Source organism: Hippocampus comes, unplaced genomic scaffold (assembly GCF_001891065.2).
Source record: "Hippocampus comes isolate QL1 unplaced genomic scaffold, H_comes_QL1_v1.1 scaffold1, whole genome shotgun sequence".
Taxonomy (NCBI): Eukaryota; Metazoa; Chordata; class Actinopteri; order Syngnathiformes; family Syngnathidae; genus Hippocampus; species Hippocampus comes.
Genome location: NW_017805010.1, coordinates 1,518,222 through 1,535,700, shown reverse-complemented (window position 1 = coordinate 1,535,700; position 17,479 = coordinate 1,518,222). Strand labels below are relative to the sequence as shown.

Genomic DNA, 17,479 nt, shown 5'->3' with positions numbered 1-17,479 from the left:
GTGTGTGTGTGTGTGTGTGTGTGTGTGTGTGTGTGTGTGTGTGTGTGAGAGAGAGCCAGGTCTAACATACCGGAAATCTACAACCTCATAAATCAGAGGCAAATGTGCAAACTACTCAGTGACTACAAAGTGTTAAGACCCATGGTCCAATATTTTTAAGCACCTGGAAATTGAGGAGCATATAAATATACAGTATTTCAGAATTGCAAAAAAAAAAAGTTAAATGTCAATGTTTAGTGCGGTGTTTCCCAACTTTTGAGTCAAGGCACATATCCTACTTTCGAAACATTGCATTTTTTTTTCTTTTCTTTTCGTTTTTTTGCTGCAAACAAAGGCAATTTGTTTGACGATTACATTTGAGGATTTAGATATTTAGAAATTATAATAAAATATGGTTCAAAACATTTTCCATTCCTCTCCATTTTGTGTGCAATAAGCTTGCTGGTAAAATGAAGTTTGGCTGTTTTTTTTTTGTTTTTTTTTGTGTGTGTGTGTGTGTCCAGTGTTGCCACCGGGCATTCAATTATCTGGCTACTTATGCTTTACTGTCATTGTGTTTTAACTCAACTAGAATTTGACAGTGTGGTTTAGTCCTCTGGCCACTACAGAGAGTGGTCGTACATATGTGATAGGATGTAAAAATTTTTTTTAAAAAAACGGTTCGCGTCACGCTCCGGACAAAAATGTAAAATGGCAAGTAGTTGTTGGAGAGATGGTAGTCTGTTTCCTGACTACTGTCGAGGTGCCCTTGAGCAAGGCACTGGCCTCTCGTCCAAACTCAAGCTGCACGGCACGATTTGCATGCCCCTCTCGCTCTGACATCTCTCCTTGCATGCTTGCACATGTTTCGTCCGGTTCTATGTGCGGTGTGCCACACAAATAAACAGCAGCGCGTGAGTTGAATTTCCCCTTGCGGGATTAGAATTACGCTCTTTGCGGAGTAGTTCTGCTAAATTAGTTCATTTTAAGAGCAATTTTGTAATTCAGAGGAGCAATCTTTTTCTGGTTAATCCAGGTACCTGATGCAAGGGTTTTTTATTAAGCAATAAAAACATGACAATATAACAATAAAACAGTTGGTTTCCTTTTTTCATTATAATCGTTTTTTTTTTGTAAACACATATTGCGAATCACATCAAACTGTATTTTCTTGTCTCAAATATGTACATAGGGACACTTTCAATTTGTGATGGGGGCCCGAGAGACAGCTAATATTGGCCTTTAGAGAACTGGACGTTATGTGACTTATTTGTTTACGCCACCATGCTGGTAAAATAATCGCAAATGATTTACAATGGAGAGAAAGGGGTAAAATTAGCATGATCAGTGATTATGCGGCATTGAGGGATTAAATAAATCAATCTGACCATTACAAGGCTTTTGTTTACGGTATCACTGCTCGGCTTAATCCTTCCGGTGCTTGCTGGAAAAGCGTGGCTAACTGGAGGACACTAGGGCAACAACAGCCGACCTCGAACCAGCTTGCCTGTGCTCATCTGCCTCGGTATGCCTTTGGTAAAATGTCTCCCTGAGCAAACCAGCCTTGTCCTGGCTAAATTGTCGATGTCCGCCAATTAAAAAATATATATACAAAATGTCTTCACTTTAACACTTACTCAGAATATACTGTATAAACTATTTCCTACTGGCAAGGATTGAGCAATGCATGTGGCCTTCCATCCGCTTACGAACCGTCCACCTGAATACCAGGAGAGCCTGGTTGGTGGTTTCACCGAGATAGACGACTCTTACCACTCACAGGGTCACTGGAGTTGGGGGGGATATCGAATGTAAATGTCCCATGTCTAACTACTTTACAAACTCTGTTGCTTGAAAAGCTCTGAGGGTTATCAATACCTACACGGTCACAAAGTTGGTCGCGTTTTGTAAAGAGAGGTTGGACGCAGTCTTATTGATCTTAAAGCAGATAGAGGACCCAGCCAAACCTACAACTTCCCACTGCTGAATGTAAACAAGATTCATCACTCAATCTCATAAAACTATCATCAATCTTCAAAGTTTATGTGAACATCTCTCTCTACTTTCGTCAACTCCAAGCGCTGTAAATATGAGAACGATCGGCCCAATATTTTAAATTTTATGAGCATAACGTCTTCCTCTCCATAGGCGTTCACTACAGCTTACTGAGAAAAATGCCTACCGTCCTTAAAATCCAAACTATTGCGACGATCCTTTGAATTATTTCAGAGGTTGATTAACGCAAATGTGTCATGTCTACCACACACAAAAACCATACCTGATGTTCTCGTGACACTCGGCACCCAACGAATCTTCTCCGGTGGTTTGTCCACAAAGTGAAAAGGAGCGCATTTACAACATGAGGTGGTGGACTCTCAGACTAATTCTTCTGTGATCAAAAGTCACACTACTCTCTCTTCATCCGGTGTGCCACTTCAAAACATTACTCTTGTCGTCCAACATTCAACTTATTCTGATCGTGACCAAGTGTTGGGAATCCCCTGCATAAAGACCCTGCTAGCTGTTGATGGCTGGCGGCTAGAAGGGGCCAGCGAGAGATAGCTGAAATTGGTCAATTTCAATCGCACACAGCGATAACCTCCATAATGGTGCAGGGATGTTTACTTAGCAGGCTCTTCTGTCAATAGTTTAATAAACCATATTTGCTTTTCCATTGTGCTTTCTTTTTGTTTTTTGGTTAAGGTGGGGTAAGAGAAGGTCTACGGTCGGTCTTGCTTGGAGCTTCCAGGGATTCAGTAAACGCCCCTCATGTGCCATGTGTGTGTGTGCGCTCTCGTTTGACGTGCCAGGCGCAGACGCGTGACATCTTCGACTTTAAAATGACGTCACGGAGGCGCGAGCCTCAGCAGGCAGCTCGTTTGTCAGCGGTAGAGAAGAAGCCGAGCGGCGGCAGGAGACGGAGCTGTCTTTCTTTCTGACTCTCTCTCTCTTTCTCTCTCTCTCTTTCTCTCCTCTCTCGCTCCATTTCTCCACCGACACGCTCGCATCCTCTTTCTCGCTCCAACTCCACGGAAACAACCGCAACCACCTCCTTCGCCACCCCTCCTTATTCTTATTTTGGTTATTTTTCTTTGCTTTTTTTTTTCTTCCTCTATCTCTCAACCAGAGATGTTACCCCAACCAGAGATGTTACCTCCTTCTTAGAGATGCTGGAGCCCCTAACTCGCGACGACTTCTCTCCAGCTGTTTGTCAACATTTCTGGACGTATATCAGCCTGACAACGATGTAGGAAAGAGAGAGAGAGAGAGAGCAGGCGAAGATGCCGACTATATCTCTTGTTTTTTTGTTCTCTCTTAGTCTTCTTCGCCTTGAGCGGGGGTGAAGAAATGAATGCAAAGTTTGAGGGTTCGTTTTTTGGCTTCCGATTCACCTGCCCACCTACACACGCCCATTAGCTCCCCCCCAAATGCCCCCCATCCCGTCTACTCTGAAGATCGCTACACACGCCCATTAGCTCCCCCCCAAATGCCCCCAAAGCCCCCCATCCCGTCTACTCTGAAGATCATTACCAAGTAGAATAAGTTAGAGGTTGTTTTCTGGCATCGCTGGAGGAATTATATGTGCGCCAGCTCAGTGGATATGGCTTAAATGATGTTGGCGTCACCGTTAGATGGAGAAAAGTCCGTCACTTGAGTGTCGTTAGCCGCTCTCGATTTTGGTTGAACGCTAATCTAAATGGGAAGATACCCGATGGACTAATTCGGCATTTGAGAAGGAGAACATGTGGATAAAACGGAGTGTCGCACGCAGGTAAGACTCGATTAAAAATATATATAAACACATATATATGTAAAACACAGTATATGTCTCTCTTGAATGTTTGACTGGATTTGAAAATGTGCGTTTCACTCTTCTGATCGATAACCCTTGATTTTTCAACTACGTCGTTCCAATTGAGGATAGAATGATTTATGGCAGCTCTCTATTAATACTTAAGTATTGTCTGCTCGAGTCTTTGGAATAAATATTCTCTTTCTATGTTCAAATCATATGTATGTCTTTTTCATGTGTTTTAAATTATTAGTATTATTATTATGTGTCTCGTTTGAGCTAACAATACATCATCCGAACGCTGGGGGTCGCCAATGTAACGGCATAAGCAGCGCTTTTGACACGAGGTTGGGTCCGCTCCCCACCTGTGAGAGCACACGCACTCCCACATACGCACAATTATCTGGCTAATTACCGGGTGAAAACAACAACACCATTAATGGATGCCTTCTTTGTTGTCTAGTAAGCGCAAAGATAGGAGGGAGGCAAATGAAGACCAGACCACCTACTTTGACTTAATGAAGTGTTATGTTTTTGGTAACAGGTTTAGTGTGATACATGAGACCTACCAGCAATTCGATATTTACTCTCAGATCGAATGGCAGGTCACTTGTATGCATGCATGACAATACTGAACATCTCACAGCTAACCTCGCGGGGAAATGATGTTCTCTGGAGACACACATGCGATGCTTATTTAATAGGTAACGTGCAAGTACTTCACGACCATGGGTTTGGACAGATGAATCAGAGGTGCAGTTTACCAGTTTCCAGTTAATCCGACTGAACACAAAAACTGAAGCAAACAAACTACGAGCTCCTTGTTCAGACAAAAAAATGAAGTTGTGGGTGTTTCAGCAGCACTGTCATTAATAAATATGGAAATGAGAATGAATGTTTAAATGACAAAATGAATAGATAACATATGGAGCATTGTCAATAGAGTTTTATGTGCATGATCACCTCCGCAAAACTGTTTTTTTTTTTTTTTTAGATAAATCGAGGGACTCGACTACAAATGTGAGGTAGTTTTAAGACGGTCATTACTGAAGTCATTCTCCTCGGGGAAAACACAAGATCACAATTGTATCAAAGACACAAGATTGTGCATTTAAAAAGTACACCGCGAGCTATAAATGGGGTCATTTGGGAATTGTTTTGTTTGTTTAAAAGATATATACAGTATATATGTTTAATATATCAAAAATATTCCTTTTTAATGAAAAGATCCAGAACAAAAAAATAGACAGACAAAGAAAGCCCTCAACACAGTTGTAGAAGTGATTCGGAGGAAGCTGTCATGTAGTTAGATTTTTACCAGCAGAGATGAATCCTCCATTAATCATTGTTATCTTTCTTCGGTGCATTTCATGCTCATTCCGTGGTCAAGATTCCCCACGCCAAGCTCTCCTCCCACCACTGGAAAGAATATACAGCGCAATGCAACTGCAAAAATATCGCTGGCAGACACCAGTTGCCTTTAAAGTGGGCGCTGTAAGCAGCTCTTCACATCAAAAGGATAGTTAAATATAGGAAGCCATTTAGTTGCAGGAAAAGAACAAAAGAAAGTTGGGAGACTGAGATGAATGCTTTGCATGCTACTTTGCATAGATGCTCAGCTTCCACAAGAGCACAATGGGTTTCCAAGCAAACTGATGAGGATACTTTTGCCCCCAAAAAGCAAGTTTTGATTGCGGCTCCCTTCCAGCTATCCAAAAACATGTTTGGTCCAAGAACTTTGAAACTGCCCATATGCAAGTATGCGAATGGTCGTCTGTTTCTCTGTATCTGTCTTCTGATTGACAGATGGTCTGTCCAGGGTCCAGTCTACCTCTCAACCAATTTTTTAAGACGCTTACGAAACAAATGACATTTCTCATCAAGGCGATTTCTATGGTCAGAGATGAATGCTTTTGATACGGCCAGTTAGAAGTCTTCGCAGATGTCGAGGCGTAAAGCTGGCATCGCTGATCTTCCCGTATTCATGTAATTTAGGTGCCACCCTAATAGCGTCTATGAGGGCTATTAGCAATTGGGCCTCTCTGGAGCATGATTAACCTAATTTGCAGTGAAATAGGTTGTGCTGCTTCTCTGAGATTCTATCCTCTGGAGATGCCTGCGCGTCTGTAAGCTCCAACGTCATAAATACCCAGTGCACCGCAGTCTGTTGAATCCAGAAGGACCACAACTGGTAGTCCCTTTGAAAAAGCGTACGACGGAAGACCCGTATGCTATTTCCTGTTGGAATCCGCACTGTTGCCAAGCACAAGAGTGGAGGAAAAAAAAACAACTTGTTTACATGGACAGAAATGACAAAGCCGCTCATGGGTGTTGGAACATGAAGTTTTGTACATAAATGCATTTTCAACAACCTCATGAATAAACAATAGCCATCTGAAAGGTGTGCAAAATGGCAAGAGAGGTTCCTCGCTTTTAGAATTGGTGCATCAGAAACAAACTAGCATGGATTCATTTGTGCCCTTCTCTCAAAAGCAGGACATTGCATGGGCCGGAGTGCTCGTTTACGGAGCTGTTGCAACCTCACAGATACAACTCTGTGAGGTTTAAGTTGGTAATATTAACCCACTTCTGACACCAGGTCACAGGCAGAAAAAAATTGCAGTTTGATTTCAACACCCCTTCCCATCCAGGTAGGCGCAGTTGACCAAACTACGGTGAACAGACACATAAACTGTGATGGAACCTTGACCAAAGGATGACTGCAATCTGTTTTGAATCGATACTTTTGTTAAGTTTGAGTTTCTCGTGGTGGAAAAGAACTTTCCATTCTCTACAGTACTTATGCTGCTCAGAGTCATGGGGTGCCGGAGCCTCTCCCAGTCGACGAAAGGCGGACTACACCCTGAATTGGTCGCCAGACAGTCGCAGGGCACATATAGAAACAGATGACCATTCAGGCTCATATTCACACCGTTACTGAGTGATAACTAAATGTTGCCTTTTCACTGACTTAAACCTTGTCAAACATGCCCTCATTCTACCACAATTTAGATTTCAAAATCATAATAGCTCTCTCTGTGATTTGCGTGCCATCGGTTGAGCCTACAGCGTGTCCATTTAAGAGCGGCGGCGTGTGGTGCGGGTGATGCAAACGTGCAGGACATCAGAGAGGGATGGTTTCTACCCAGCAAGCACATATGCAGAGCCTCAGGCGCGGGGCTGTGACAACCTGGCATGTTACTGCATCCATACGCACACGTTCAAATCTCAATGTCCAGGGTCTCACCACGTTGCAAGCGGCCGTCGGCCCGATTACGTTCCTGAGCATCGTTTCAGTTTGGTCTACTTTACACATTGTGTGCGTCCCTCCCTCTGAACATGTCCATATAGCACAGAGGGATGAACCGAACAAAAACAGAGCCCCATCTTGATTCATGTAGTGCACTTTAGTTTTTTTTTTTTTTTTTTCGGATCAATACTGACTCTCCAGTAGATCAGATTTACTATTTGTCATGGACCTTGCCACAAACTGGGCATTTGTCAGGGAGGCACTTTGGACTAAAGTACTTTGTAAATGAGAAAAAGCATCTCTTGCCCGCATTAGTGGTAACTGATGCGGATTGTGACGTCGGATGCAATAAAAACAAAGATTTGACTGTGCTGCTCTGAGGTTATTGGAGCCTTTTATAACTCTTTTTCTTTGCGACCTTGCTTATGTTTTTGCGCACGAGGGTCATTTTCACCGTAGCGAGGACCTTGTGCACAGAATGTCATTAGCAATGGGATGCCAAATTCTTCGCACTCGCACCTGAAACTCTTTGTAATGCAGCAGGCTCATTTTTTATTCTTTTTGGTTTCATTTGTATAGTGCTTGCAAAAAAACACTCAATGGCACTTTACAAAGCAAAAGACAAAAAACAAAAAGAACAGGAAAAATAAGACAATATTAATATTAACTGGAGGGATATCTTTGGTGCGGGAGTGGGTGAGCAGACGGGCAGCAGAATTTTGGATGTATTGAAGTTTGTTGAGGGTTTTGGTGGGTAAACCCTCAAGAGTGCGATTGCAGTAGTCAAGTCATGAGGTGATAAAGGCGTGAATCAGTGTTTCAGCAGATGAGGGGGAGAGAGGGGTGATATGATGTGGATTTTTAATTTGTTGCAATTGGGATTGAGGAAGTTGGTCTGCATCCAGTTTTTTGTCGATAAGGCAATTGATGATGGTAGAATTAATGGCAGCAGTGATGGATTTTGGTGGAGATGTCGAGTTGGGTTTTTTCGGCATAGCAGTGGAACTCGAGACCACGGTGGCATATGATGTGACCAAGGGGAAGCATGGAAGAGAGAAAGAGGAGGGGGCCTAGCACTGAGCCTTGGGGGACTGGGGCTGGGTCAAAGGCGAAGTTCACAAGTGCAGCAAGTCTCCTGTTACACAGCTAGACCAGCAGCTGCTCAGCCTTACCGCTATCTATTTATTTATTTACACTGCATTCACCATTCGTTCCCCGAAGGCCTTCTACGCGGAGGCAATTCAAAGATCTCTGCAAGCAACTATTTGCAGAGCCGACTCTGTAATATATTTCTCCTAAATCCAAGATATCTACTGAGGGGGGCTTAATTTGACACCACTGATCCTGTTTTTCAAAGCAACAAAGCCACTGTTAGAAGGAGGGAAAAGAAATCAAATAATCATGAGAGAAATACATTTTTATAGTCAGAGAACCTGGAAAAAAATAAGTCAATCAGTCAATGTGGAAATTGCAGCGATGGGGTTTGTCCAAAATGTTTCATGGAAATGATTCAGGGCTAATGTACAGGCTAACATGGCTTCCTCTGTTGCCACAAGTAGAAAGCAATTTTGTTCATTTGCAACTTGACATTCTAGCTGACAATTGCAAAGACATTTGTGTGCTTGTATGAGAGTGTGCATTTCTCCATGCTGGGTTTTGTTTTCCCGGATTGCGCAGTCAAAGAGCTTGAGCTCGCTGGCCTCTCCACCTCCAATTTTCAACAACAAACATTTTGCCTCGTCAACAGGACATGTATCACAGCTCTCTACATTTTGTGTTATGGTGATGATGCATTGAGGCTCCATCTATTTGGTTCCCTCATAGGTGGAAACATCATGTCAATCAATCAATCGATCAATCAAATTTTATTTATATAGCACTTTTCATAGTTAAAAATGCAACTCAAAGTGCTGTGCAATAAAAAAAAAACACAACATAAAAAGAGGACTCCTCCTCCCCCAACATACAAGGATATATCGTATATTCCCACATGCATGCCTATGCTTAGGCACACACACACGCGCACACACACACACACACACACACACACACACACACACACAACATGCACACAGACTCCGATGACCCTGATATTTAAAAAAAAAAAAAAAAGACACGGTGAGGCACACAGAAACCATATGCAGGGGAAAAAAGTGCCCAAGGGGAACTGATCCACACTGAGCGGACAGCAACCACACCTCCCAGCGTGGAGGTCGCCCAAGAGGAAACACTGGCTCTTAAAAAAAAAAGGTAAATAAAAAATGTCAATAGGCTTAAATTCAAAGAATTAAAAAAACGTATATAAATAAGTTATTCAAAAGCCAAGCTAAAAAGATGTGCCTTAAGCCTCCTCTTAAAAACATCAACAGTCTCTGCAGACCTGATGTTCTATGGCAGGCTCGTCCATAGCTGGGGACCAAAATAGCTGAATGCAGCCTCACCATGTGTTTTGGTCCTCACCCTGGGAGTAATTAAAAGGCCAGTGGCAGAGGACCTCAGGATCCGCGATGGTTGATGTGATAAAAGCAGGTCAGATAAATAAAATGGCCCAAGACCATTAAGACATTTAAAAACTCATAAAAGCACTTAAAAATCAATCCTAAAACAAACAGGGAGCCAATGCAGCGATTTTAAAACTGGTATAATGTGTTCCCGCCATCTGGTCCTTGTCATGGCTCGTGCGACTGAGTTTTGGAGGAGTTGCAAGCTTAAAACGCTCTTTTTAGGAAGACCGGAGAGCAGGGCATTACAGTAATCCAAGCGACAGGAAATAAAAGCATGCATCAGCACTTCCGTGTTGGCCTGAGGGAGAAACGGGCGGACTCTGGCTATATTCTTGAGATGATAAAAACCAATCTTAGTTATATTTTTAATATGAGGAATTAAACTAAACTCAGAGTCAAAAATGACGCCCAAGTTCTTCACACATTGTGAGGGTTTAAGATATTGTCGTTTGGGTAAAAGTTTCTCTCTCTGATCTTCAGGGCCAAGAACTAAAACCTCAGTTTTGAGCTGAAGGAAATTCGCTGCCATCCATGACTTAATATCTACCGAACTGTTCTCACGGTTGGGGGGTCTCTCTTGATGATTAAAACCGGTGATGTTAAAATATACACAGTAGTGGTCTGACACAGCCACGTCAACAACACAGAACACACCAATGTGGACGGGCTGTAAATTACCATCAGGTTGAGGGAATGGGAAGTGCTAACGTACAAGATTGCCACTGTTGAAACCGCGTTGTTTGCTTGCGGGGGTGGGGGGGGGGTGGTGTCTGCCTCTGACTCTTTGAATGGGGAAACTGTCTGACGGAGGTGGTATTGATAGCGGGGGCCTGTATGCAAAGCTAGTGAGGGGGGATAGTGCTGAGAGCATCTGGTAATGGCCTGTAGTTGGGTGTTGTGAGATTATTGCAGAAGTTTACTGCATTACTGGGAGAAGTAGAAGTAGGGACTCGGGTTGATTGATTTGCTAACAAGACTTAGCAGGGAGTGGAATTGATGACTGTATGGGGCATGTTGGCAGCTAGCATCAAGCAAAGTTTGGATGAACACCATCCGACTGGTAAAAAGAAAGACGATTCCAAAACAGGTTAAAATTGTCAATAAAACCAAAATGGAGATGACCACAAGTGCATAGTATTCGAGTATTAAAGGACGACTGAAGCGCTCGATGCTGCGGGATAGCGTCGGTAGAATGCCGCTTATCCAGACCGACAGCCCGCAAGTTCTCAGCAAGGCAAAGAGGGCATGAAAGTCTCTTTTCGTCTGCTGCGGCTGTCGACGCGCTGTCTCGTTCGTCCCCATGTGGACAATGAGCCGGGACATAGATGGTGAAAGAGAGTCAAGAAGACCGGGCGGAATGTTTCCTATGTCCATAATTTTGGCTCTGGGATAATAGCGGGTGATAGTACCGTAATAATGAGTGCGTCCCCAACTATAACTGTAGCTGGCGCCAGTATTGGTTTCCATTGGTTGCCATGACAACTAGATCTAATTTATTTGAAGTTGTTGATTTGTAAAAGTGTTTTTATGTTTCCATGTGAACGTTCATATTTATGTTTTTCCTTAAATTTTTTCAAAACGTTATTTGGAATGTTTTATCAAGGATTACTTTCGGTTCAGGGTCACGTGTCGCAGATGGCAAGGAAATTAGGTAGAGAGATCGAAACTTTATTAGTCTCACAATGGAGAAATTCCCAATTCTCAGGAGCAAGGTTATGAAAGAAAGAAGTAGAAGAACAAAATATAGGAGTTGCTGTAAAGGAAGCCACTCTGCGGCATACGACAAGAAGAACATAAAGGTGCTTGCAAAAGGCAAGGAAAATATCAATCAATCAAATTGTATTTATAGAGCACATAAAAATGCAACTCAAAGTGCTGTGCAATTAAAACTTCAACCACACAATTATTCACTATAGTTTTTGATTTGGAAAATACATGCCAAGGCTGCCCTCCCCTCCCCCCACCTTTATCCCACCACTGTTGACTAAAGCGTGGTGGGGGGGCCCTTCATGAGGATTATGTATGACGGCCGAGACTTTTTGTGCTAAGCCCCCGATTGCATCTCAGAATCGATTATTTCTCCCAACCCATAAGAAAGCCCAAATTAGACCTTGTATTTAGTGAAATCCAAGAAATCCCATCACTGATAGAGTTCTCTTGTATTAATCAAGCCTGAGTAAGCCAGAGTGCACCTCTTGGCAAAGGTGATTATTCTGGGTCACGTTCCCTCCAAGCTGCTTTCCCAAATTAATAGAATTGGCAAGGGCAGAGAGGCACTGATTTGCCCTCATTTTGTTAACAGACTGGGCTCGAGCGTGAAAACAAATTCCCACGGCGATTTGATAAAGGTCAGAATAGTTTCCGCTTCATATCAGGGTATGTTTTCTATGCAGACAATTAAGGAAGGCAGACGTTAAAAGTGATATAAAAAGAATATGTGAGTAATCCTTAGGTTTGTTGTTTGTTGTTATTTGCCGTTGTTTGGGGTGGATTTTTTTTTTTTTTAAGACATCCGTTGGAAGATTAGGCAGCGTTTTACTGCCTAATGGGCTCGTCATATGACTGTGTTGCTATGATAGCGTGAACCGAATGAATAATAATATTTAACATAACAGATAGGTCTCTAATAATAGTCTGAGAGCGTATTATCTCATTTGTTGAGCGTACATTCATTGCTTCACATGACCTGGCAGCTGCAAGTCCAGATATGCGCTGACTTCAGTCACAAAATTCCACTTTATTGTCATGGCTCAGCAGTAAATGTCACGTTGTCATCATGTCTGCCCTGCTGATGGACCAAACAATGGCAACTATCAGAGCCGGATCATATTTACGGGAAATGAGCTGTAATTTAGAGTCCGAAAGGAAAGCCATCGTGAAAGGCACAGGGATGGAAGTCAATCGTAATTTGACCCGGAATCAAATGAGTTATGATTTATACTGACCGTTTGGGATGGCCGTAATAATGAACTAATCAATCATTAGGGGTTGTATTGATTGTGTGTAATTTTGTTGTTGTTGTTGATGACTCGCTTCTTGAAGCAATTAGGATCAAACGAGTGCAGTTCTTGCACGATACTGTCGAGGCGGGACAAAATGGATTCTTAGTTGTATCACTGGTATACGTGATTCAGAATCGATGAATACGTTTCAATAATTATTTACGAGGTGGCCCGGTGGTCCAGTGGTTAGCGCGTTGACCTCACAGTGCAGGGGTAGCGACTCAAAAAAAAAAAAAAAAATAGAAAAAAAATAGAAAAACAATGGGAGTGAATGTCAAATTTTATTTTGCTCAGTGAAATGCGATACAAGTCATTACAAATCCACTTTTAAAAGTTGTAAGTCGTCATCACAGTTAATTTAAACACCAATCCCAACGGTCTATCCTGCATGTTTCTGTTGCAGTGCCCCGATGCCATTTTCTGCATTCACACTCGTGGGGCCATTGTTGTAATTTGATGAAGCAGTCAAATGCGGTTTTCTTCGCCGGCTTGGTCCTATCTGCCCTCACTGTGAGCCGTGAAAGGAGAAGTGCCCTTGTTCTCTGGCCTGGATGTTATCGGGGAATTTTCCCCCCCCCCCCCCCCTCCCAGAGGGCAAAGATTGCTGCCTCACTCCTTCCCTGGTCTCTCTTTTCTTTTCTTTTTTTCAATCTCTGTTGCTCTCTTCGGGCAGTATAAACGCATGGTCGCCATCCCTCTATTTTAAGTCTTCTCCCCAGTGTGAACTGGTTGTCCTCGAGGCTGGCAGAATTAGGGGAAGTGGAATGGATGGAACCACAATGTATGAGCGCTCACCAGGATCACCTTTATTCTTCCTGCATACTCACTCTTTCTTCATGAAACTTTTGAGTTTGCTCAATCAAGCAACACAACAATCGGAGATACTTATGAATATGTCTCGGAGTGCAAGACTTAAAAGGAGTCATAATCCACACACTTATTCCCCCTGAGGCATTTCAAGAGAAGTGTGAGTGGATCAAGGTTTTTCAGGGTGGGTAGGGGGATGGCTATAAATAAAATACACCACGCTCATTTCCAATCGGAAAAATATCCGACACGCCAAAGAAAACGATAATTGTTACATTCTTAGAGATCACAAGTGTCAAACTCAAGGCCCGGGGGCCAGATCTGGCCCGCCACATCATTTTATGTGGGCCGCGAAAGCAAATCAAAGTTGTCAACTTTCATGATGCTTGCTAAAATCTTAACCAAAATTTCAAATTCTCATTTGTAATAAATAAGAGTGATACTGTCAGCATTTTCTTGTTACCAAACCCCTCATTACAGTACCTTAAACAATAGGTACCTTAAACACTCGGAGAAAATGCGCCGTAATATTGCCATTATAAAAAATTATATTCTATATTATACAGAGAAACCTCGAGGGCTGACCGCAATCCAGTTATGGTGGTGAAATGCACCATCTAAACAAAGTTGTGCTATATTGTAACATACAATAACAACATTGACACACATTCACATTTGAGAAGTAATAGTAAAGAATGCCGCTTCACCTTTTTTTAAAAGCAAAATCATGTTCAGGAGATTCTGCAGCGCTGATGTGACCCGGTAATCCGTCATTGTTGTTGTAGATAATGACCATACTCACGCATAGCCACATAACTGGGACACCACGTCATTGTCTCTCGAGATGCTTACTGGGTTGAATGGAGTCAAAGATTCAGCTCGTGGACAAATGACGTGAGTACATAATTCTGAATGATTGCAACACTGAACAACATGCCCTGTTTCACGAGACAGTGAGAATATGTCGGTGATTGGCAAAACTCCATCCCAATGCGATTATTTGGAAAAGAGGTAATGGGACCGATTAAATCGTCTGACTGATCAGTCAGGCCGTGGTGGATCGCGATCTCACGTAACTTTATGAAATATGGCGGTTTGAATTTTTGGTTTAGTGCACCTTTGAGATGCATTTAATTGAACTCCAAAATGTATGGTCAGAGGATTAAACTGAAATTTTGAGCACACGATCCCAGTCAGAGCCTTTCTAATATACACAGACAAATATTTTGTTCAAAACTGTGACCCAATTGCCGTCAAATGTCCGACATACAAAAAATAATAAAGTTTGTAATAACATCTATCTATTACTTTGCAATATGTTCGGAAAGTTCCCTTTACACCTTCTGCTCTCTCTGTTTGGATCCACCAGGGAAAACCACCCACTGTAGTTTGAAACTTCCTCAACTGAAGCTGTAACTGTTTTTTCACAGTAGGTTTTTTTTTCTCAAAGTGACATTTATGGATGTGTGTGTTAGAGTGAGAGAGAGAGAGAGAGAGAGAGAGAGAGAGAGAGAGAGAGAGAGAGAACGAGAGGGAGACAGAGAGAGCAAGAGAGAGCAGGGAAACACAGTTAAGCACATAAACACATTATCAATTGCTAATGCTACCACGAGTCACAGCACAAGTTATTTTTTGGTTCCCTGAAATCTTAGCGAGGGCCTGACTATATTCGCTCAACCCCGACACGAAAACGTCCCACTGAGAGATAAAACAAAGCAGCCATTGAATCATTGATTCAGTCTAAATCCTGTCTGGCAAAGCAATCTACTTCCGCATTTGCCTTTTACAGAATTGGAGTCACCTTCACCGAGGGACCTTTCAATGACTGTGTGGGTTAGAAAATGATGTGGACTCAGCGGTGAGGCTGTCAAGACCACGCTGATAGCGGTGACAGCCCCGGGCTGCAAGGCGATGTGATGAACGAAAGACATGCCTCTTTCACCGCCCCCGCCCCACAAAATGGGAAGACCACCTCTTGAAGCATCACTTCTGCAAACTCAAGACAAGTTCTAATTAAAGACCTGCACGACTCCACACAAGTGATCACAGTGTGATGCCGACACGAGAAGTGGGCCAAGGATACAGTACAATAGACAATAATTGGGTGCCATATCTAATTAGCCGCAGAGATGATTGTTTACGGGATCTGAAGGGACACAGAAAGAAAATAATCGCCTGATGATTTAGGGTTATATTGTACCGTTTGCCGTTAATTGAAAATTTCTGGCCGCGTGCATTCTCCCATCAACAGAAATCTGTCATTTGGAGCCGTTCCATTCATTGAAAAAGCAAGTAAGATGGCCGACAGTGTCCAGCGACGATTCCCGCCGCACACGAGAGCAGCATTCTTACGAATTTCACGACCGGCAATATGTCAAATAGAAACAAATGATGCCAAAAGTAACTAAACACTTCCAACATTAGAATGACTGCAAGTTTTTGTGCGTCCACCCGGGAGAATGTGTTCCATGCTGCTTGCTTGCCTTCTTCCGTGGGCACTTTTCTTCTTCCAGATGTTTTTTGTAAGTCTAGCGCCCCCTAAAGGTGAAACATGATATTGCACGTTAAGATTCAGCGAACCTGCCTGGCGAGGTCCGACCTGTGCTGATGGCGTGGGACACACCTGGCACATGCCACTCACCGACTACACCAACACTCGTAATGTGTGCCTATCACATTGCATTAAAATATTATACCCTATTAACTGCCCCCCACACCCCCACTCCAAAAACAAGATACGCCAGCAGCCTTTTTTTCACCTGGCGCTTTTCTACTTCAGACATGCTGCTGGTGGATTTATTTTATTATTATTTTTTTTTTACGGGAGCATTCCCACTACCGCAACAACAGTCATCGTAATGACACCATCGTGATGAAAATATTGAATACATTTTATTTGCTTCTTTGCTGATCATCAAATATGTTCAAGCGGCTCCCCCGGTCTTTCACAAAACAAGAACCTCAAATAAATTTGATCCTGGTTGTCATGGCAACCAATCGAAAGCAATACTGGCACCAGCTACATTGAGGCACCCCTAAAAATACAAAAAAAAAATCCAGCACGAGTACATAAAAAAATTCTGATGATGAGGATGAATTACTGTAGCAGCGCAGTGCGCTGGAAAACAATGACAATTTGACTACGCAGCAAAGTGCAGGAGTAACCCCAATGGTGCTTTGTGCCAACTCCCCTTCGGGTGGCCTGTGTAAATCCGCTACTTCGGAGGCCACTGACTACCATGGTGAGCGCTTTGGCGTTAACTGACTCAAATCCCTGAGATCCACTGTGCTTTGGCGTTTATTTAACTGAAGATGTGAGAGTCCGTTTTTTTTTTAAATTTTGCCTATTATTGACCTGTGATTGGTCACCAGCTCAGGATTTACCCCGTGTTTTGCCTCAAAGTCAGCTGGGATAATGTGCGCTTTACAACAACCCGCCATTAAAATATTAGGGAGTCGATAGATGGGCGAGTAGGTGTACTTGTGCAGAGTTGACGGAGGAGCAGCGACGAAAAAGTGCAAAGACCCGGACATGTAAAAGCTTGATCGTAGTGGTGTCAAGGCGGTCGTGCAATTAATCTAGGCTGCAGTGTTGTGACAGTTCCAGGCCACAATTCTCTTTCTTGCATCCTTTTGGAAAAATACAAGCGCCAGTTGATCATATCTACATGAAATCTATGAGGTAACGCTGACATGAAGCAAAAAGAAGGGCTGGATCGTAAATCCCCAGATTTCCGAAGCACTCAACTTCCACTGTGGCTCATTTCAAACATCTAGGGAACAAATGAATACTCATACGACATAAAAAAGGTTAGGAGGGCAATATCCTCTCATGCAAAACAATCTTTATCTTAAAAGCCCCCGTAATCGAAGAATGAAAACAATCATCGTCATCCTTTACCCTGCCTTTTGTTCAGCATTTTGTTGTGAAGCTAACTAGAAAGGCAATATGAGGCTCATTTCATCCTTCATGATGTGAGGAACTTGAGCCTCTCAGTTAATTAGTCTGTCCTCACTTTTCGTGTTTGCAAAGCACCGAACCCAACAAATGATATTTTTGACCCAGTACAAAAAAAAAGAGATTTCAGGCCATCATAAAATTTTGATCAGTGCTGAAAATATTTGCAATTAAATCCACTGGTAT

The 17,479-nt window shown here is 42.7% G+C and overlaps 1 protein-coding gene across 1 annotated transcript in view; it reads left to right on the top strand.

Moving 5' to 3' along the window:
- Positions 1-3,447: 3,447 nt before the first annotated feature.
- The window catches only part of ajap1 (adherens junctions associated protein 1), a 33,559-nt gene continuing 19,527 nt past the window's right edge, over positions 3,448-17,479 (top strand). The window contains exon 1 of the mRNA XM_019863157.1: positions 3,448-3,751. Within this exon, the coding sequence (XP_019718716.1) occupies positions 3,723-3,751 (29 nt within the window). The 5' untranslated portion in view covers positions 3,448-3,722. The remainder of the gene's footprint in view (positions 3,752-17,479) is intronic.